We start from the raw sequence: 22,506 nt of genomic DNA, 5'->3' as shown, positions 1-22,506 counted from the left end.
ATTTTGTTGAGGGCAATATGCAACTGTTTTGTGTCTCAAGATGCCATTTTCTTCACAAAAATTATCAAATTCATAATTGCAAAACTCAAGACCATTATCAGTTCTTAAAACTTTGAGTTTCTTGCTGGTTTGGTTTTGCACTAAAGCATGCCAGAATCTAAATTTTGTAAAAGCTTCATTTTTATGCTTTAAAAGAAAAAACCAAACCCTTCTAGAGAAATCATCAACAATAGATAAAAAATACCTATTACCTCCATGAGTTAGTGTTGTTGAAGGTCCCCACAAATTTGCATGTGCATAATCCAAGATTGAGGTTGATTTGTGTGAGCCTAGCTTGAAACTCAACTTGTGTTGCTTCCCCAAAATGCAATACTCACAGAATTCTATTTTACTGATCTTATTTGTTCCAAAGAAACCTTGTTTGTTCAGTACTTGAAGCCCCTTTTCACTAATGTGCCCCAATCTTCTATGTCATAGTTGTGTTTCATCATGAGTTTCTGAACTTGCAGCTGCCATAGAGCATATTATTGTTTGCCCTTGAAGAACATATAGTCCATTCCTCTTGATACCTTTCATAACTGTTAAAGCTCCCTTTGAAATATTCATTTATTCATTTTCAGATTTGCAAGAGTATCCAGCTTCATCCAATACCCCAACAGAAATCAAATTTCTTTGTAAATCTGGTACATGCCTCACATTGCTCAATATTCTAACCACTCCATCTGCCATTTTGATTGAGATATTGCCTATCCCAACCACATTGCAAGCCATATTGTTTCCCAATAGAACCTGTCCACCACTGATCCTTTTGTAGTTCCTAAACCAATCCTCTCTTGGACACATGTGAAAGGTGCAGCCTAAGTCTAGTATCCATTCTTGACTTGCTTGATCAGTTGATACAACAAGAACATCACCAATTTCACTCTCATTGCTGGCTAGAGCAGCATCTCCATCTTCCTCAGATCTTTCTCTATTTTCTCTGCTTTCTTTGTTCTTCCTTTTGTAACAATCTTTGATAAAATGCCTTTCTTTTTGACAATAGAAGCATCTTTTTCCTCCTATTCTGGACTTAGATCTACTCTTCCCTCTAGATTTGCTTCTCCAATTATTATTATACTTTCCAGAATCTCTACTACCTTTTCTGTCTCTAGTAATAAGTCCTTCTCCATGTATACTTTCTTGTTTTTCAATTTTCATCTCCAATTCCTTGGATCTTAAAGAACTTATTACAATTTCAGTAGTTAGAACCTCTCTCCCATATTTAATTACATTCTTTACTTCCTTGCAGCTTTCAGAAATTGAATTTAGTAAAATCACAGCTTGGTGCTCATCTGAAAACTTCTCATTACAGTTTGCTAAATCCAAGCACAACCTATTAAACTCATCTAGATTTTCATCTAAATCCTTAGAAGGATTCATCTTGAATCCAAAGAATTTTTCTAGAAGATATATTTTGTTGGGAAGAGATTTTATAGAATATAATTCTTCTAATTTTTTCCAAAGAGCAAAGGTAGTAACTGAATCATTTACCTTTCTCAGAACACTATCTGCAAGATGGAGGATTATGGTGCTATAAGCTATCTCATCCATATCCTTCTTCTGTGATTCGGTCAGTTCTGGAGGGAAGGAATTGTCTAGTGCTTTTGCCACTCTCTGCTGGACTAGAATAGCCTTCATCTTTTGCCTCCAGAGAAGAAAATCCCCTTTGCCATTGAATACTTCAAGTTCAACTTTTGAACCCATAAGTTGCTTCTTAGGAATTTTATCAAACACGTTGCAGGCAGGAATTAATTTCTCTAATCCTTGAATGTATTGCTCTGATACCACTGTTACAATTTCAACAACACAAACATTCAAGAAATTAAATAATAAACTAGATCAAAACACCACAGAATTTACGAGGTTCGATTCAAGATTGAATCTACGTCCTCGGAGCTCCACAAGGAGTTCAAATGCACTATAACTGAATGTATTTTACAGCTTATCTAGTTCTCTTTCTTTGTTTTAGAAGCTCCACCTAAAACCCATATACCAGACCCAAAATCCCCTTTTACAACCCTTCTCACCTCACAACTCTCATCCAAGAGAATACTAAAGAGAAAAAACTTAAAGGGAAAGAGAAAAAGAACTTAAATAATATTAACATCAAAGAAAACGGTTGCTGCAGAATTGTTGCTGCTGCAGAACTGTTGCTGCTGTAGAACTATTGCTGCATATCTCTATTGCTGTTAGGACTCTTGGAAAGCCTTTACGTGACTGCCAGCTTCTCTTTAAACCACCAAGCCAAAACTCACAGTTTTGTTTAATGATATAAGGTTGAAACGACATAGTTTTGATGACAGCAACTATGCAGAAAAATAACTCCAGCTTTGACTTCTTTGAATCACATAACCAACAATATATATATGTATATATTTTAAAAATAGTTGAGGTGTATGAGCAGCATTCAATTAAAAATATATAATGAATTAAGAAAAAAAAAAGCAGCTTTTTTATTTTTAGTTTTTGTTGTTTTTGTTGTTGTTGCTAACATGAAGCATTGGCAATTTGTAAGCGGCAACATGCGGCACTGGCGCAGCTATAATTTACATTTTCAGGGTGGCATATGTGTAGGTATATACTAAATCTTTTGAAGTGTTTTTCAATGGGCTACGTGCCCCAACGGACCCTACCTGAGTTGTTCTGCCATTAAGTATATAATGGTTTTTTTTTTTTTTTTTTTTTTTGTTTTTGTTTGTTTGTTTGTTTGTTTGTTGTTCCTTTTTATTTATTTTTGGTCATTGTGCAATTTTTATTGGTTAAACCATTAACATTAACGGTTTGAGTAGTGTTTAGGATGTAGATCTTCCATCTTATTTTCAGTCTTCATCCTTATCTATCAATGCTATTATACCACTTCATTTAAAAATATGAACTAAGAAACAAAATAAATTTAAATAAAAAATAGTTATTTTTTAATATGAGTTAAGATTTTAAAACAGTAATTGAAACAGGAAAAATGAGACAAAATATCTACCTTCAAATGTTTAAAGTTTTTAGAACTTTGATTGTTTATAGAATTATCTCTAAAATTATAATAAAAATTATGATAAGGTGACAAATATAGGATGATACATTTCAGTGTTTTGGGAAAAAATAAAAATTCTAATAACAATACAAATAATGAATTAAATTTAAAATCTTAATTGGGATGTGATAATATTTAATATTTCCATAGTAAATGACCAAGATCATATCTTAAACTGTGCATTTGTGTAAGAAATGTTCTCCTTCTCCCCACCCAAAAAAGAAAAAAAAAGAAAAAAAGAGAAAAGATATGTTCTCCTACATAATTGCTAATTTATGTTAGGTGATATGGCAACCTATTAATTTTCTTATTATTTTTTTGATATTTTGACATCTATATAATGTATAGAAATTAATGCATTTGTAGCGTGTGAAAATATGCAAGAAAGTAAAAAATGTGAAGAAAAAAAAATCGAATAATTTAATAGGTTCCACCATTTCCATGTCAGACGTCAATGTTGTGCAACGAAAAATTACAATCCCTCTGAATCTGAGGTCGGTGAGAGATGAGAATCACCCACTCTTTGATTCTGTGACCATTATGCTAAGTCACTACCATATAAGCAGTTTGCCACACTTCTTATTTTCTTAGCAAGTTCTGAAAGATATATGGCACAGGCTACAATGGTATGGCCGTTCGTATTGAACACTAAAGTTTTTTTTTTTTTTTTTTTTTTTGAAAGAAATTGAACACTTAAGTTTGACTGATAAATTTTTTGTTTTTTCTTGAACATTTTTTTTTTCATAATTGCGTTTTTTTTTTCCTTAAACGATATATATAAAAATAATAAAATTAATGGTTTCACAATTTAACTCATAATTTATTTCTGATAAATTGGAAAGGGATATCTTGAGTTCAATCTAGAAAGTAACATTAACGGTCTGAATTGTCGAAAGGGAATTTAGGCTCAAAATTAAACCTATTTTTACATATACCTTCAAAAGCGAAATTATCCAAGTATCGTGCAGTTCTCTTTGGTATTATAAACTAAAAAGAGTAAAAATAAATAAAAAATAAAAAATAAACCAACTACCAGCCTTTTTTTTATTGGACGCCAGTTGAGTGGGCGGAGCTGAGGAAGAAAATTGCGTGAAATGGGGCCTATATCGTTCCGTTAGATTTAACGGCAAAAACATCGTTTCCTTTCTTTTTTTTCCAAGAATGTCCTTATTGGGGAGATGTACCAGTCCTACCGTCCTGACCAGAGTCTTAAAAGGCTAAGGACAATAGCGTCATTTAGGAACAACAACTCGGACATCTACGGCCAGCCGCCGTGAAAATTCACGGACGGTAGTCCCACTCGCACGAGTTTCGAAGCTTTATATGGTGTAGCCGAAAGAGATGAGGAGTGCCGCTTCCTCAACAATTATCCATACAGTTAAACGTGAAGATTTGGACTATCAAACTGCTATTGGTTGGTCTCACCACTTGCCATTAAAGTTTTCTTTTTTAAAATGGAAAGTATGTCAATCCAATGTCAGAAAATTGAGTCTTAACTGGAATTGGTGTCAATCGAGATTTCCTCGTAGGTTTCTCAACCCATATTCTCCCCACAGTCTATAACTGTTTTCTTCAAATTCATTTTCAATTTTGCGTATTTTAATATTTTTCTCATTTATTGTTTTTTTAATATTTCAGACATTTATAATTATAATCTCTTAATATGACTATAATATTGTTATAAACTTACTAGTTGTAATTGGAAAACATAGAAAAATAAATAAATAAATAAAATTAGATGGAAAGATACAAAAGGTTGTTTGAGAAAACTCTACCTCCCACTATATTAATCAATACTGCAATGTCATAATAACAATTTCACAAACACCACTTTTATATTTACTTGTTCTCTCTTAAATAAAGAATATAATAAATAAAACAATAAATATATTATTTTAAAATAAAAATTCGTCAATCAACTATATGGGCATTGATTCGGCAATTTTAATCAATTATCAGTATTAGATGTATGCACATCTTAATCTAACCTATATGTTACACGTTAAAACAAAAATCAGATTTTTGTTGTTAATTATAAACTTTATAGTATTATCAAACCTTGATACTAAAAGTTATAAACCTACCTCTTTCTTATTTAAAAACATAGAAAATAAAATTAAGTGGATGGATAGAATAGGTTTTTCGAGAGAGTCCGTACTCCTATTAGATCAATCAATGATCCATGATTTCATTAATCATAAGTACCTCTTTTACATTCATTTATTATATCTTAAATAGAAAAACATGACATCAAGAATCCCTACATATTAGGCATTAAAAAACCCATAAACTAGTAACACTTAACCATATGACAACAATGGCTAGAAGCTGAGAGTATTACTTTAACTATCACTAACCAATTTCATTAAATTAAATCTAATAAATATATATTTTTTTAAAAATGAAAATTGGGATCGTAACAAATATTTATCAATAACTTTTTAGCATTATAATGCCTAATTCGTTGTAGAGAAGTTAATTTTTTTTTTAATTTTAATTATAGATTCATTTTTTTTTCTAATTTTCCATTTAATTTCTTTGATTAATCCCTAACATAACTTTGAAGATTATTTGTTCCTTTTACCTCACGTAGAAAAAAAAGCAGCATGTTTATTTATTTTAAATCGATTAGTTCAAATATATGTTCCAATTTACTAAAATCATATTTTTCTATAAAAAAAGACCAAAAAAAAAAAAAAAACTAACTCTACTCGATTTCGTCATTATTCTAATAAATGGACTATAATATTGCATTTTGTGTATGTTTGTAAATTTTCAATTAATAAATCAGAGAACTATTGAATGATAATACATAATGGTGCCACTTCCAAGTATTTTTTCATCTGCTACTCTGAGCCATATCGACTATAAATATTATTTTTTTTATTTGTCTAACTCTTTCTCACTGCAACCGAACTATATACTCTTCTTTTTAATATACATGCTTTTTAAATTTAATATGCATGTGTGTATTATGGAGGGTGTATATACTCCACTTGCACCAGAAATATTTTCTTGCACATCAATCTCTCTTTTCATTCTTGTCAAAAAAAAAAAAAAAAAAAAAAAAAAAAAGGAATCTCACTCGTTATTCATTTTTTTTTTTTTTTTTAACGTGTATCAATGTCTCCTAACCTGAAACTTAAAACTAACCATCAATCTGAAGACTTCTCCTCTGATTTCTTCTCACTCGGCCAATAGTATATGAATTTCACAATCTATTGATTTCTTTTTCTTTCTCTTTCTTAAAATCCAACAAAGATTCTCTTTCGGTCCTATCCAAAGCCCCAACGTGGAAATTTTATTTGCAAATTGTTAGAGGGGAAAAATCTTATACCTACTAAGCTTGAGAGACTCCCACGTAATTTCTGTCTTTTCCTCCTCCTTCTCAAATCTCAACCCCACCTTTCTAACTTTTCCAGAGATTTTTTTTTTTTTTTACACCTGTCAACTCTTTGTTAGTTATTGCCATTGCCTTCCTCTGCGTTTTCTAACTACATTTGACATGTCATCAACAATTTCGCGCCCAAAAAAAAAAAAAAAAAAACTTTTTTCTTATCTTTTTATTGGAGCCCATCAATTAAATGTAAATGATTTTTATTTTTATTTTTTTCTTTTAATCCTTTTCTTTTTTTAAATATTTTTCCAAACCCTCCCACTGCTATTGCAGTTTTCTCTCCCACGACGCCTATAGCAGCCATTAAAATTTCCAGCTTAAAACTTCCTTTGCTGTTGTTTTTAGCCAAATTAACGATAACATTAAATGTGAAAGATATATATATATATATATATATTTTTTTTTTTCATTAAAATTGCCTCTTTTACTTTTATATTTTATTTTTTTCTTTGAAACTCTCCGGCCTTTTTGGTTATTAACTTTTTATTTGATTTGTATTTTTGGCTGACACAAGTGCAGAACTTGGACTTTCAAGTGAGTATTACCCTTTTTCTTCATCGGTAATCTTTGGTCAAGTTCATCTGTATTCTTCTGATTAAAAAAAATAAAAAATAAAAGAAATATCAAACAAAATCATTTACAGTTACATTTAATTGGTGGTGCCCAAAGTGTCACCCAAATCTTTTTTAGTTAAATTAATCAACTCTTTGTTTTTATGCTGAAAATTATCAACTCCCTTTTTTTTTGTTAAATCAATGAACATTTTTTTTTTATTCATAATTAATGAAAAATATTATAGGGCGCGCTGCAAGCGTCACTCAAATTATTGTTGTCCAATTGCACGTTTTAACTCTGTTATCTAGTCATTTAACACACAAGCCGAAAATTTTAAAACTTACTAGTCAAGTTGTCATAAGAGACTTCCAATTTGCTTGCATATTCTCTCCTTTCCTCCATAACTTTTTTTTTTTTTTTTTTGCTTTTTCATTTTTTTTTCTCACCATCATCACCTCCAATTTCATAAGTTCCTCTACAATCTCACAAAAATTCTGGCACATATATGGCCACCATAACCTTAAAAAAAAAAAAGTTTTTTTTTTCTTTTTCTTTTTTTTTTTTTTCAGCCACGCACACGCACACAAAGACAAAGAGTAGTGTACATGAAAAATGAGAAAAAAAAAATTTTTAAAAAAAAAAAAAGTTTCTTCGTTTAAAACAGTTTACAAGCAGTATACACCTCACCCTTCCATTTTCTTTGGCAAGACCTTTCTTTGATATGCTTTAGAAGCTACCAACAGCACAGAAGAAATGGAAAAATAATATCAACTTAGAAAAATCTCCTAATTCCAAATTCCCAATTAATAATAATAATAATAAAAAAAATCTTGAAGAGACGATTACAGCAAGAAAGGGGCTTATTACACTTGCCAGAGTGCACGTGCCACATAATTAATAAACTTTTTTTTCTCAGATAAAAAGGGGTGCTTAACGGGAGTGAAAGATTCCACATATCAGATCTACCAAAATCTTGACCGTCTACATAAAAATTTCTCCATATATAAGGCCGCTAGCCACAAATTAGAAAACAAAAAACACAGCAGCTATATACAAAGTGTATCGCTCGCTCTCTCTCTCTCTCTCGCAGTGCATTATCTTCAAGTCTCTCTCTCCTCAAAAACAACAAGAAGCAAGGATTCCAAGTAAGCCAGACATTTTTAATCTCATTTGACTTGTTTTGCTTTCTGCTTGTTTAATTAAGATGCTACAGATTTTTTGAATTTGGAGTTTTTTCTTTGTTTTTGTACGTTAGTTCGAATTTTTCGTTTTCATATTGTTCAGAGGCATGGTTTTGATTCTAAATTTTGTTATATTGATCTTTTGATTTCAGAAGGTGACGGTGTTGGCCCATTCACATATTATTTTTGCTTGGATTGGTATTTTTCTTTTTCTTTTTACGTCTATTTGGCTCTTTTTTATTATTGCTATATTAGTTTTGCTTTTTCGAAAAGATTTCTATTTATATATATATATATACACACACACACACACACACACACACACACACACACATTGATAATGGAATATATGATTAGGGAAAATGAATTTATTTCCCGTCAGAATATGTTAAGAGTAAGAATTCTGCCCTGAACTGGATCGGTTAGCCGGACCTGGTTTCGTTCCTTTGGCTGTTTGGGTAACCAGTAACGCGGCTGTTGCTGGTTGGGTAATTTTTTTTTTTTTGTTTTTTGTTTTTGTTTTTGTTTTTTTTTTTGTTTTGTTTTGTTTTTTTTTTTTTTTTTTTGGGACTTTGGAGCATGCTGTTCGGATTTTGATATCCGACCCGAATATCAGGCATAAACCCATTCCTAATTTCCGGCCGCCGGCCACGATACCACAACCGGCAAGCCGCCCGCCGCAGGGTAACCGATTTAAGATACGTTTGCGAGATGGTGACACCTTTTCCACCTTTGACTAAGGAGAACAGGTCGGCCAGTAGGTTGTGAGCGAGGCATCAGGGTGGCCACTGACCTGGATAAGAGGCCGGGCCGGTTACCCTTTTCTGGCTTGCATGGGTTTTGTCTTAGTATAGTCTGCCAGATGTTTCATTCATGTTCGTTTTTTAACTTCTCCTTCCTGATGTGACAGTGGATTTTTGCTTTTTTGTTTTTATTTTTTTGGCTGTGCTTGTTTTAGATGTTATGGGTTTTTGAATTTGAAGCTTCTTTTTTCATAGGGCTCCTTCTAAATTATAACACCAGTTAATTTGGTCAAATAAAAACTTGACATTTTTAGTTTTGACTATTTTAGTGATTTGATTTGATTTAATTAATTTGTTGGCTCTTTAGACAGCCAGGTGTGACTTGCAGTCACAGTTAGTCACACAACAAGATGTATATATATATATATATATATATATAAAGCAGCAACCTTACACATATTTTTTACATGTAGAGTCTGAAAAATATATGCAAAGAGTAAAAGATTGAAACTGAGGCATATATTGGCAATATCAAAATACAGGGGAGGAAGAGCTTTCTCTTGTTTCCTCTATTTTTTGATATCTGATGCTCGCATACATATTTTCCATTGGTTCTACATAAGCCAATATCAAAAGGCTTATCTTGAATTTTTCTAAAGTTTCTATCATGGCCATATATGTGTCACAGCATTAGTTACATAAAAAGCAAGATTAACTCTAGATAAACTCTAATCAACTTTTACATTACCATAGTTAAGTTAACAATACATTTATCCATGTGAACATTGACTTTCAACATTCTCCCTCCTAGTGTGCATTTTTCATACTCCCAATGCTGCTACAGAGTATTGAATCTTGTCATTAGGAATCAATTTGATCTTCGAACCTGCAATATTAAACTTAAATTTCACCATCTTCGATTGTGTTTTTTATGAAGTGATATTTAATCTTGATGTGCCTTATTCTCTTGTGAAAAACAACATTGTCTGCTATTGCTATTGCTGATTTGTTCTCACAATACAACTTAGTAGCTTCAACTTATTTTTTGAATCTCGTCATTAGGAAGAGCTTTGGTCATAATGCCATCAATTTGATCTTTGAACTTGCAATTCAAACCTGCAATATTAAACTTAAATTTCACCATCTTTTCATGAAATGATATTTAATCTTGATGTGCCTTGTTCTCTTGTGAAAAACAACATTCTTTGCTATTGCTATTGCAGATTTGTTCTCACAATACAACTTAGTAGCTTCAATTTATTTTTTGAATCTTTTCATTAGGAAGAGCTTTGGTCATAATGTCATCAATTTGATCTGCGAACCTGCAGTATTAAACTTAAATTTCACCATCTTTGATTGTGTTTCTTATGAAGTGATATTTAACCTTGATGTGCCTTGTTCTCATGTGAAAAACAATATTCTTTGCTATTGCTATTGTTGATTTGTTCTCACAATTCAACTTAGTAGCTTCAATTTGCTTTCCTCCAACGTCTTCTAAAATACTTTTAAGCAAAATTACTTCTAAAGATGCAAAAGATGTTGATACATACTCAGCTTCTTGGATGATGATTGAGTTACATTTTCTTGCTTCTTCGATGATTAAGCAAAAACTCCTAAACCCAGCTAAAATATATATCCAGATGTGCTCTTCATATTATCAACACATCCTTCCTAATCACCATCATTAAAGCCAATCAATTTTGTTTCTTCTTTTCTTTTCCAAACTCTAAAGTGCCTTGATTATATCATAACATTCATTATACAACTCCATAATGTATTTAACTAGGGTTGCTCATGAACCTTCACAGCAAACTTGTTGCATACATGACATTAGGCTTTGTAGGAGTGAGATGAAGCAAGTTTCCCCCAAGACTTCCATAATGAGTTTCATTTACGCTTTTTTCGCTATTATCCTTCATTAATTTTTCATTGCACATGGAAGGGGTAGCCATTGGATTACAACTGTAAATTCTGAAATCTTTTTAATATTTTTTTTCAGTATACTTCTTCTGGCAAATAAAAACTTCCCACATCATCTTGATATATCTCCATACCAAGCGCTTGGAACTTGTTTGAATCCATATAAAGCCTTCTTTAACTTGTATAACCTTTCTTCCTTTTCTTTGAAAATGAATATCAAAAAAGTTGATTTCACATTAAGTTGATTAATAACCAACCTTTTGAGATGCAAGTGTAATTAGATGTCTAATGGTGTCCAATCTAACAACCAAAGTAAAGGTCTCATGGTAGTTAATTATGGGTTTTTTAGCATACCCTTTTGTTACCAATCTTGCTTTGTTTTTTTGCACTATGCTATTAGCATTACAATTCACCTTATAGATCTATTTGACTCCAATAACTTCAAAAAACTTCTTTGTCCTTTGGTCTTTTAACTAACTCCAAATTTTGTTTTTTAATGACTTCTATCTTATCTTCCATGGCTTTTCTCTAATACTCTTCTTGGGTAGCTTCTTCAAAGCTTTCTAAATCTACAATGCAGAAATTACATCTTGCATAAATATCACTCATACTCCTCATTTTCTTTAGTGTTAAGCTTGGTGATGAACTCAAACTTGAGGGGGTGTTTCAAGATGACTTTGGCGAGCATGGTTGGCTTGAATTTTTTTATCACTTTTTTTAATCATTTCTTCTCCATTTACTGATTTTTTTGGGGAGGAAAAAAAATGGGACATCAACATTCTTCTCAATTTCTTTTGTTTTCCAATTTAAACTTGTCTTCTGATTAAATATGACATCTCGACTTATGATCACTTTATTGTTCTTCAAGTTGTATAAGTTATAGCTGTTTTGACATTGAGCTATAACCAACAAAAATACACCTCTCACTTGTTTCATCCAACTTTTGACTCTTTTTTTTCTTTTTTCTTTTTTTTTCTTTTTTTTTTTTTTTTTTTTTTTTTTGTTGTTGTTTGTTGTTGAGCATAACAAACACATCCAAATATCCTTAGATGATTGATAGATGGTTTCTTTCCCCTCCATGCTTTAAATGGAGTCTTGTTTAACAAGGCTTTTGTTGGAGATGTATTTGTCAAGTATGCAGCTATGTAAACAGCTTCTTGCCAAAAGTTTCTTTTTTATATTCTTCTCAAACAACATGGATTTTTCCATCTCCATTACTTTTTGATTCTTTTTCTCTAGTATCCCATTTTGTTGTGAACTATAATCAACTATGAGTTGTCTTTTGAAGCCTTCTTCTTCATAGAACTTTCCAAAGTTCTTTTGAGGTATATTTATTACCTCTATCACTCCTCAATATATCAATAAAATGAATGCTTTGTTTTTCAACCAGCATCTTGAATTTCTTGAACACAGTTAATACTTCAAATTTTTATCTCATGAAATAAACCCATGTCATTCTTGTAAAATCATCAATAAAAATTTTGAAATACACGTTTTGTGCATGAGATGGTGTTTGCATTGGTTCACAGACATTTGTATGCACCAACCCCAATGGTCTTTTAGCTTTCCAAGCTGCTTATTAAGGAAATGGTTGTCGATGATACTTTCCAAGTACACATCCTTCATACACTTCAGAGGATGCTTCACTCTTCTCATTTGGACCACTTTGACATGTATAGAATAAACTTGTTCCTCCTTCCATCTCTCTCTCCACTTGTTATGTATTCTTGAATTACAATCCTTAGACAAATGCCAATTTTTTTGCAATTACAGCATTAAGAGTTTCCTTTAAACCAACAATTAGTCTCATTATGGCTGCTCCTCTTGCAAATTTTACACTTTGATGTGTCTTGCTCTCTTGTGAAAAATAACATTCTTTGCTGTTACTATTGCTGATTTGTACTCACAATGCAACTTAGTAGCTTCAACTTATTTTTTGAATCTTGTCATTAGGAAGAGTTTTGGTCATAATGTCATTAATTTGATCTTCGAACATGCAGTATTGAACTTAAATTTCACAATTTTCGACTGTGTTTCTTATGAAGTGATGTTGAATTATGATGTGCCTTGTTCTCTTGTGAAAAACAACATTCTTTGCTATTGCTATTGCTGATTTTTTCGCACGATACAACTGAGTAGCTTCAACTTGTTTTTCACCAATGTCTTCTAAAATTCTTTTAAGCCAAGTTACTTCTAAAGATGCAAGAGATGTTGATACATACTCAGCTTCTTGGATGAAGATTGAGTTACATTTTCTGGCTTCTTCAATGACCATGCAAAACTCCTAAATCGAGTGAAAATACATGTCCGGGTGTGCTCTTCATATCATCAACACATCTTCCCTAATCACTATCATTAAAGCCAATCAATTCTATTTCTTCTTTTCTTTCAAATCTGATTCCAAACTCTAAAGTGCCTTGAATATATCTTAACATTCTTCTTGCAACTCCATAACATATTTAACTAGGGTTACTCATGAACCTTCATAGCAAACTTGCTACATACATGACATTAGGCTTTGTAGCAGTGAGATAGAGCAAGTTTCCCATAAGACTTCTATAATGAGTTTCATTTACTCTTTTTTCACCATTACCCTTCATTAATTTTTCATTGCACATGAAAGGGGTAGCCATTGGATTACAACTGTAAATTCTGAATTTTTTGAATCTACAATGCAGAAATTACATCTTGCATAAATAGCACTCATACTCCTCATTTTCTTTAGTGTTGAGCTTGGTGATGAACTCAAACTTGAGGGGTTGTTTGAAGATGACGTTGTTGAGCTTGGTTGGCTTGATTTTTCATCACATTCTTCATCATTTTCTTATTCATTTACTGATTTTTTTGGAATAAAAATTGGGACATCAATATTCTTGTCAATTTCTTGTGTTTCCTAATTCTAACTTGTCTTCTCATTAAATATGACATATCAACTTATGATTACTTTGTTGTTCTTCAAGTTGTATAACTTATTGCTCTTCTGACATTGAGCTATAACTAAAAAAAATATGCCTCTCACTTGTTTCATCCAACATTTATTTTTATTTATTTATTTTAGTAGTTGAGCATAACAAACACATCCAAATATCCTTAGACGATTGACAGATGGTTTCTTCCCTCTCCATGCTCTATATGGAGTCTTGTTCAACAAGGCTTTTATTGGAGACATATTTATCAAGTATACAGCTATGCAAACAGCTTCTTGCCAAAAGCTTCTTTTTGTATTCTTCTAAAACAACATAGATTTTGCCATCTCCATTACTTTGTGATTTTCTCTAATATCCCATTTTGTTGTCAGATATGACCAATTGTGAGTTGTCTTTTCAAGCCTTCTACTTTACAGAACTTTTCAAAATTCTTTTGAGGTATATTTAGTACCTCTATCACTCCCCCATATCTTAATAAAATGAATGCTTTGTGAATACTTCAAACTTTTACCTTAGGAAGTAAACCCATGTCATCCTTGTAAAATCATCAATAAAAATTTTGAAATACATGTTTTATGCATGAGATGCTGTTTGCATTGTTCCACAAACATCCGTATGCATCAACTCCAATGGTCTTTTTAGCTCTCCAAGCTACTTCTTTGGGAATTGGTTGTTGATGATGCTTTCCAAGTACACATCCTTCATACACTTCATGTTTGTCTCTAATTCTTGAAAACCCTTTCACCATATTCTTTTAAGAAAGTAGCTTTAGATTTTCCAAATTAAGGTGTCCAAATCTCCAATGCCAAAGCCATGCATTTCCCATCACATCTACCTTCAAAGCTGAATTTTTTAGCCGCTTAAAGTTAGATGGAAAGCTTCGATTTTCCATTTTAAGATATGCCACAACACAAGCTGCCTTTCCTTACTTTTATCAAAGATGGAGTAATGTTTATTTTAAAACTTCAACAATTAACCATTCTCCACAAGTTGTCCAACACTCAACAAGTTTTGGTCCAAGTTTGGAACGAGTAATTAAGATATCTCTAATATACTTAGATCCTTTCTTTGTTTGAGCAACAATAGACCCTTTTCCTTTCACCTCCACCAAGGCACCATTGCCAAGTCTCAATCGGGAATTTTGAAAAGCCACCAAATCATGAAAAATGCCTTCATTTGCAATCATTTGGTTTGTACAACCATTATCCAAAAACCATCTTGTTTTATCATTACTTGTCCAACTACTACTTGGTTAGCATGCTTTATTCTTCTCATTTGAACCAGTTTGACATATATAGAATAAGCTTGTTCCTCCTTCCTTCTCTTTCTCCATAGCGCAAAACCAACTTGTTATGTATTCTTAAATCTACAATCCTTAGCCAAATGTCCAAATTTTTTGCAATTATAGCATTGTGCCTTTCCTTTAAACCAACAGTTATTCTCATTATGGCTGCTTCTTTTGCATATTTTACACTTTGAAGTTGAACTTTCTTTACTCTTCTTTCTATCAATGAAACCTCTTCCTCTATCTCTTGTACCAAATCTTCTACTTCTATTTTCCATGCTTGGTCAATGCTTCTATTTTCATTGCTTTTAGAGTCTATATTGAGCTTAAATCAAAGACATTCTATACTGATTTCTCATAATGTCTTAACAACCTTTGCTCTAATGTTTCAAGGATCTCATTAGCCCATAAAACACTCAAATTAGCAATATCTTTTGTCCCTTCCACCACAGCCACCATTGTAATGGTCCAAACCACCCGCACGTGAATATTATCCACTTTGACACTGAAGAATCCTCTTACAACTCAGTCCTCATAGGTTTAAAATGTGTCCATAAGGGAAATGTATCCACAGCCTTATAAGGCATGCTTCGTTCCCCTTTCCAACCGATATGGGACTTCACAATAATCCCTTTTGGGGCCCAACATCCTCGCTGGCACACCAATTCGGGTTTGACTCTGATACCAACTGTAACAGCCCAGTCCACCCACATGAGATATTGTCCGCTTTGGGCCTAGCCCACACAGTTTTAAAAGGCCTCTCAGTGGTTAGGGGTCCCATTCCTTCACCTGCCAGTCCCACTGGCCCGGGTAACTAGCTCTGATACCAACTGTAACAGTCCAGACCACCCGCATGTGAATATTGTCCGTTTTGGCATTGAGAAGTCCTCTTACAACCCAACCCTCACGGGTTTAAAACGTGTCCATAAGGGAAAGGTATCCACAGCCTTATAAGGGTACTTCGTTCCCCTTTCCAATTGATGTGGGACTTCACAACCATTGGATCAAATTTCTACGGCAATTAGCTCATCAATATCTTCTCTACATTCTTTTTATTAGAAATTTCTTCACCATAAGTTGTCATCTGATTTATCAATTTAGCTGAAAACTCATTTACGGTCTCATTTTCCTTCATCTTTAGATTTTCAAACCCCTCTCCTAAGAGTTTTAAGTTTCACAGTTCTAGCCTTTGAATCACCTAAGAATTCTTATTCTAAAATTTCCCATGCTTCCTTAGCCTTCTTGGATCTCATAATTTGGGAAAACATTAAGTTGAATACAGCTCTATATGACATGGACGAAACATTTGCATTACTAGATATATTTTCCTTCAGCTCTTTTTGTTGAGCTTTAGTCAAATAATTTTCTATCTTAAGTTCGAAAAACCCACTTTCTGCCATGTCCCATAAATCCAACTTATTCAAATGAAGTTCTCGTCTTCACACACCAAAAATCCAACTTATTCAAATGAAGTTTTCATCTTCACACACCAAATGTCATAATTTTCCCCATTAAAAGTTGATATTAAAATTTGTTGGAATCTCATACATGAACCACTTATGATTATGGCTAAATTTCAAAGGCCACCTTTGTTTTTTTTTTTTTTTTTTTTTTCAAATTTCTTCAACCCAGATAGATGGTTTGATACCAAAAATGTTGGTTGTTTAGCCAGCAAGGTGTACCTATAATGAAAGTTAATCACACAACAAGATGTACATCACAACAACCTCACATATAAATTTTTATATATAAAGTCTAACAAATATTTGCAAGAATTTTAATTATTGAAGTAGGGAGGAAGAGTTTTCTCTTGTTTTCTCTATTTTTTTATATCTGTTGCTCACATACATAATTTCTACAGCTTCTTACACAAGCCAAAAGGCTTGTTGTTCAAAAGGCTTCTCTTGGATTTTTCCAGAGTTTTTATCATGGTCATACATGTGTCACAATATTAGTTATATAAAAAGCAAAATTAACTCTAGATAAACTCTAATTGAACTTTTACGTGAATAAGTTGAAAATACATTTATCCATGTCCACATTAACTCTCAATATATATAGATATATTTTTTTTAAATGAATAATCGGTATGATGGTTAGATTTAAAATTTTCTGCAGTTTCCTAAGAAATATTTTTATTACTATTTATATTAATGTATTTTGCAATTGTGGGCTCATATATGACTGTGTTGCAGTTTTTTACCCCCTACTCTTGGCCTCATTTCTATCCGTTCATATTCGGATTAGATAATTCTGAGCTTGTCATTTCATGCATCTGATCGGGAATTTCCTAGTAATCTATTGCAGTTCAGTTTCAGGTTAATAATGGGTAGTGAGAAGGCCAAAAGATACATTATGGTCATCGGTCCCATTACTGCTGAGATGAACGAGACTTTGTTGGAGAACGCCAAGGCTGTTCAGGGGGAGGCGTTTGAGAAGGACAAGTACCAATGCATTCTCGTTTACGCTCCTGGGCATCCTTACTTTAATGAGAACATGATTAAAGGCATTTTACAGGCTGGCTGTGCCATTCTCACTGTTGATTCCACCGTTAGTAGTTTTGAAGTTGGCACTTCCATGAATGGAGAGACTTATGAGCTTCCTGGACAGACCTATAAGCATGCGTATCTTGCTCATATGCTTTGTATCAAGCAGATTATCTGTTGCGTTGACAAGGTGATTACTGTACTCTCTTAATGTTATTTTTCTTGATTAAACTTGGTAAAATTAAGTGTCCATTTCAAGGATAATGGTGTGTTGACTCCTGCAACTATTGGCAAGTGTATTAGATATTTTGTTTGTGAAATTATAGGGGGTTTTCACTTTTTTGGAAGATATGTTAGTGGTATGGTTTCAAGCAAAGAACTAGCGGGTTCTATGTCCTCTCCCCGGGTGTCATATTTTTTTCACTGAAATCCGCGCATGTCATATTGGTGTATATGTTTCTTAATTTCAATTTTGTGATTTTAATTATTTGTAACCGTTCTACATTTTTTTGCTTATTCTAATAGGTTATGTCGAGGTTAAAGTATAAATGATTTTACTTTTTTTTTTTCCATTAAAAAACAAAAAAGGAACTTTGAGGTTAAATTATCTCTTTTTTTTTTTTTTTTTTTTGGGCTAAATAGCTGCTATTTCTTGAACAATTGCTAAATATATAGTTGTTCCATAATACTTGAGTGGTCTTTATTTTTAATGTTTTTTTTCCTCGTAGATGGATGCAACCAATCCCGATTACTCAAAGGAGAGGTATGATAAAGTTGTAAAGTCAACCTCTTCCTCCTTGGGGAAGATTGGCTTCGACCAGGCCAGTATCTATTTTGTTCCCATACCAGGTTCGGAAGGGAACAACCTGGCTGGGACGTCTCCAAACCCTTTCTGGCACAGAGTTCCGACTCTCCTTCAAGCACTTAACCAGATTGAGCTGCCTGATAGACACTTTGACAAGCCCCTCCGTCTCCCGATTGAGTATGCTGAGGTGAGTGGCAAAAATTATACCATGGTAACTGGTTGTCTAGAGACCGGATCCCTCAAGGCTGGACAGGAGGTCATTCTTGCCCCAACTCGACACAAAGGCAAAGTTAAATATATTTACGTTGATGATAAGCCTGTTCAAGAGGCCTCGGCTGGTGATAGTGTTCGTTGCAACCTGAAGAACATAGATGCAAAGGTTCTGAAAGCTGTGTGTGTTGCATCCGACTCTAAAGATGATCCCGCTAAAGAAGCTATTCGTTTTACATCCAACATCATTATCACCGCCAACTACCGTGGGGCCACATTTTTTGAAGGATATACACCAATTATCGATTTCGGCGGCTATCATGGTGCTGTGAAGTTTGAGAAATTCCTTCTCAGGATTGACCCGACCTCCGGGGAGTATGAGCTAGGGCCTAAACTTTTGCAGAAAGGTGATGCTGCTACTGTCGAGATGGTTCCCCTAAAGCCTATGATTGTGGAACCTTTTGCAGAGTACCCACCACTGGGAAGGTTTGTTATCCGCAACAACAAACGTATTGTTGGTGTTGGCGTTGTTGCTGGTGTGGAGAAGACGAATGATCCTAATAATGAACGTGAAAGAACAAAGTCTGCTTTCAAGAAGTTAGCTGAGCTATTTGGGCCTGCTTTGCTTGCGGTAGGGATCAATCTTGCTGGCGCTCTGGCAAATATCTGATCAGTTGAACGGAACCTATGGTGTTTTTTTCTTCTTTTACCCCCTTAAATCTTAAAAGGCATAACATAAGCGCCACTTTTTCCCCCTAAATTTTAACTGCAGTATTTAAGATTTGGTTTAAATCAGACACTTTAAAACAATTTAATTGCAATCGTTGCTGTTATTCAAAATGTGTTAGATTTAACGGAAAGAAAGTATATTGGTAATGGTACGTTTTTATAATTAATTTATATTCAAGTATAATAATATTTTATATATTGGAATAGTTATGATATATTAATATTTTCCTAATATAGTGACATTTGGCAATTAATAAATGAAAGGTTAATATTCATTGTTCGATTTCTTTAATTTTTAAATTAAATCCTATTAACTCTAAAATATAGAGTTTCAAAAAATAAATAAAAATTGCTATCTATAGTCAGTGTCACTCTCATCGTAATATTCTTCCGAAAAGGTCGAAACTCTCCCATCACCAAGAAATCAAATCCCTTTTCTATTATGAAAATAATAATAAATAATAATCTATAAGATTTAATTTGGTTGTGTATATAATAAATCCCCATGTTTCTCAAAAGGGTTTGTTCTCAATTTCGCAGCTATATTTACTTTTCCTGATTCTTTCGACTTCGTTTTGATTCCTCTTTCCCTTATTTACAGAAATTGGGAGGCCAAGTCTGAAAAAAGTTAAAAAAAAAAAAAGAAAAAAAAAATTTAATTCAAAGGGGCCCAAAAAATTTATAAGAGAGATCTGGAATTTACATTGTTGATGACATGGAGAAGAAAACGGAGAGAGGAAACCGCGATGATAGAGAAATAAATAACATAGAAGAGTTGAAATTTTGAGTGATCTGTTTATTTACGGGATAGGACACCAAGGAGGGGTAAAATCTCTCCACGGTCACGTGGTCGTTGCAGTCCATTTGGTCTTCGTCTTTTAAAACCTGAACTTGGTCTGAATTGGTCTGAATTTTACTCCATTTTCGGCAATTGTAAGCTTTCGACCTAGGAAGTTGGAATGGACTTACAAATGAGCACATATTAATGCTTGCTTCCACCCTTGATGCCAAGCAGATGATATGTTGCGGCACCATGGTAAGATTATTGTACTCTCTTAGATGACCTTTTTTTTTTTTTTTTTTTTACTTACACCCATGGTAAAATTAAGCATTCCTTTCCATAGCCAATTGTTGTTGACTCCCGTAACTATTGGTATATATAGACATTTTTTTAGCCTATGAAATTATAGGACTTTCTCATTTTTTTCCCTTGAAGATGGATGCCACCACTCCCAATTACTCAAAAGAGAGGTATGACGAAATTGAGAAGTCAACCTCTTCGTACGTGAAGAAGCTTGGATATGACCTGTCAACATCAATTTTGGTCCCATCTCAGGGGACAAACTGATTGAGAGCTCTCCAAACCTTCCCTGGTACAAGGATCCAACTCTCCTTGACGCACTTGACCAGATTCAAGTTCCTAATGGAGGTAAGAGCATCAAGTCTTCTGTCATGAAGAGAGGTAAGCAAGTTGGGGCTGTTATGGTTAATGGAGTTAAGAAATTTGGGACTGCCATGGTTAATGGAGTTAAGCGATTTGAGACTCCTTGTCTTAATGCATCTGTTGCAGGAGCGGTCCAGGTTGGTGTAGCTCTGGCAACTTAACTGAACGTGAAATGTAGGCACCGAAAAGGACCAAGTTAAAGTTTTTGAAACATTTTTCCTTTATTTTTGGATTTTGAAGGTGTTAAACAATGTTTTTTAATACTCGTGCAATGAAACAATATGTTGTTGTATTTAAAAGAAAATGTGGTCTTACATTTTCAAAATATATATTAATAATATTATGCAATTGATAAAAAAATATTAATTCTTAAAATTTGGACTACAATTTACATATTTAATAAATTTCTTAAATGTTATTTATATGCTAGTAATTCAGAAATTAAATTTAATACTAAAATAATATATTTTTCTTTGAGAATAAATAAAAAAAATATTTAAAAAATTATTAATAGATAAATATTTCTTAAATTTTTATGGTATTACTATCCTTTGAATTAAAACAAGTTTACACCATAGTTCAGCTGAAAATAATACGTCAAAATAATCACTTTAATCTATTTACTTTTGACGTTAAGATGAATATTTAGGTAACATTTTTGTTTTCTTTTTATTTTTTTATTTTTATTATTATTATTTTTTTTAAAAGACTCTTTGTCGTGTCTATAAAACCATCCAAAAAATACCACCAATAAAAAGCCGGGAAAACCTATCATCTTCTTTACGGTTGGGTCCTGACCAAGTTAGTTCCTTCGGCCTATTTTTGGTTATGCCTTCAGCTTCTTTACATGGACCCTTTTGCAATGCCCTTCTCAATCGGGTCGGGTCTTTCATAACCATATTAGCGGCTTCGAGCGACACTTGCGGCCGTAAGAATGAATGACTTTCCTCATATGAAATTGTTGACTCGACATGTCAGTCACCCACATAATAACACATACTTTAAATAGTTTTTCTGATCTTTTTAAAAATAAAACCCAAAAAAAAAAAAATAGCATATAATTTTTTGTCTATTGAAAATTATGATTGTAGAATTGGATTAATATCAGCCTCCCCTCTCCAAAAGCCACTGTCTTCATTTTTTATTATTTCTTTCATACTTTTAGAATTAACATTATCTACAACCTTCATGATAAAGATAAAACAAGACAATATCCAGATATTTAAATTTTATAAAAAATTGATTTATTTAGAATTATCTTTCGAATTATAATAAAATATTTATTGGATTTTCCTTTTTGATATTGGAATGTTTATTTGGTTTAAACATTTGAAATATAGCAGTTGTGCTAAAGTAAAGTGTTTGGCTAAGTTTGCTTTAATGCCTTGTAGAAAGGAAAAAAAAAAAATTTGCTTCAATATCTCTCATTAGAAAACCAAAAGAAAAAGAAAAAGAAAAAGAAAAAAAGAAGCAGAAAGAGGTAGCTTTTATAATCATGGGGCCACAATGCAACCAGTGCTTAAACAATTGTCATACATTGTTTAAAAGGCTTTTTTTTTTTTTTTTAAAGTAAACATATTTATGTGATCAAAATCTGAACTCTTATAATTAAGAACTTTCATCTACAAATTCAAATAATATATATGCTTTAAAGTTTATAAATTTTTTAATAATAAAAGGGAAAACATGAATCAAACCGTTTAGATATAACAACTTTAATAATTATTTCTTTTTTAATTTAATTTTCGTGACGTTAT

At 32.7% G+C, this 22,506-nt stretch overlaps 1 protein-coding gene across 5 annotated transcripts; it reads left to right on the top strand.

Moving 5' to 3' along the window:
* Nucleotides 1-7,995: 7,995 nt before the first annotated feature.
* On the top strand, nucleotides 7,996-19,515 carry LOC112492216 (elongation factor 1-alpha). Of its 5 annotated transcripts, none has more exons than XM_048478162.2 (4): nucleotides 7,996-8,164; nucleotides 8,353-8,398; nucleotides 17,394-17,751; nucleotides 18,290-19,515. In XM_048478162.2, the coding sequence occupies exons 3-4, from the start codon at nucleotides 17,401-17,403 to the stop codon at nucleotides 19,244-19,246; spliced, it is 1,308 nt and encodes a 435-aa protein (XP_048334119.1). In that variant the 5' UTR covers nucleotides 7,996-8,164; nucleotides 8,353-8,398; nucleotides 17,394-17,400; the 3' UTR covers nucleotides 19,247-19,515. The 5 variants fall into 5 exon arrangements, with proteins under 5 accessions (XP_048334119.1, XP_048334118.1, XP_048334120.1 ...); XM_048478161.2 differs by having other exon boundaries at nucleotides 17,388-17,751; XM_048478163.2 differs by having other exon boundaries at nucleotides 17,383-17,751.
* The last annotated feature ends 2,991 nt before the right edge of the window (nucleotides 19,516-22,506 follow it).

The sequence above is a fragment of the Ziziphus jujuba genome, chromosome 3 (assembly GCF_031755915.1).
Source record: "Ziziphus jujuba cultivar Dongzao chromosome 3, ASM3175591v1".
Classification (NCBI taxonomy): domain Eukaryota; kingdom Viridiplantae; phylum Streptophyta; class Magnoliopsida; order Rosales; family Rhamnaceae; genus Ziziphus; species Ziziphus jujuba.
Note: the sequence above shows the minus strand (reverse complement) of the source record. Positions and strands in the feature narration are given on the sequence as shown.

Bases quoted from the DNA above. Each gene is read 5' to 3' on its own strand.
- LOC112492216 (XM_048478162.2), top strand. From the start codon at position 17,401: ATGGGTAGTGAGAAGGCCAAAAGATACATTATGGTCATCGGTCCCATT. The intron at 17,752-18,289 runs GTGATTACTGTA...TTTTCCTCGTAG, and splicing joins TTATCTGTTGCGTTGACAAG to ATGGATGCAACCAATCCCGA.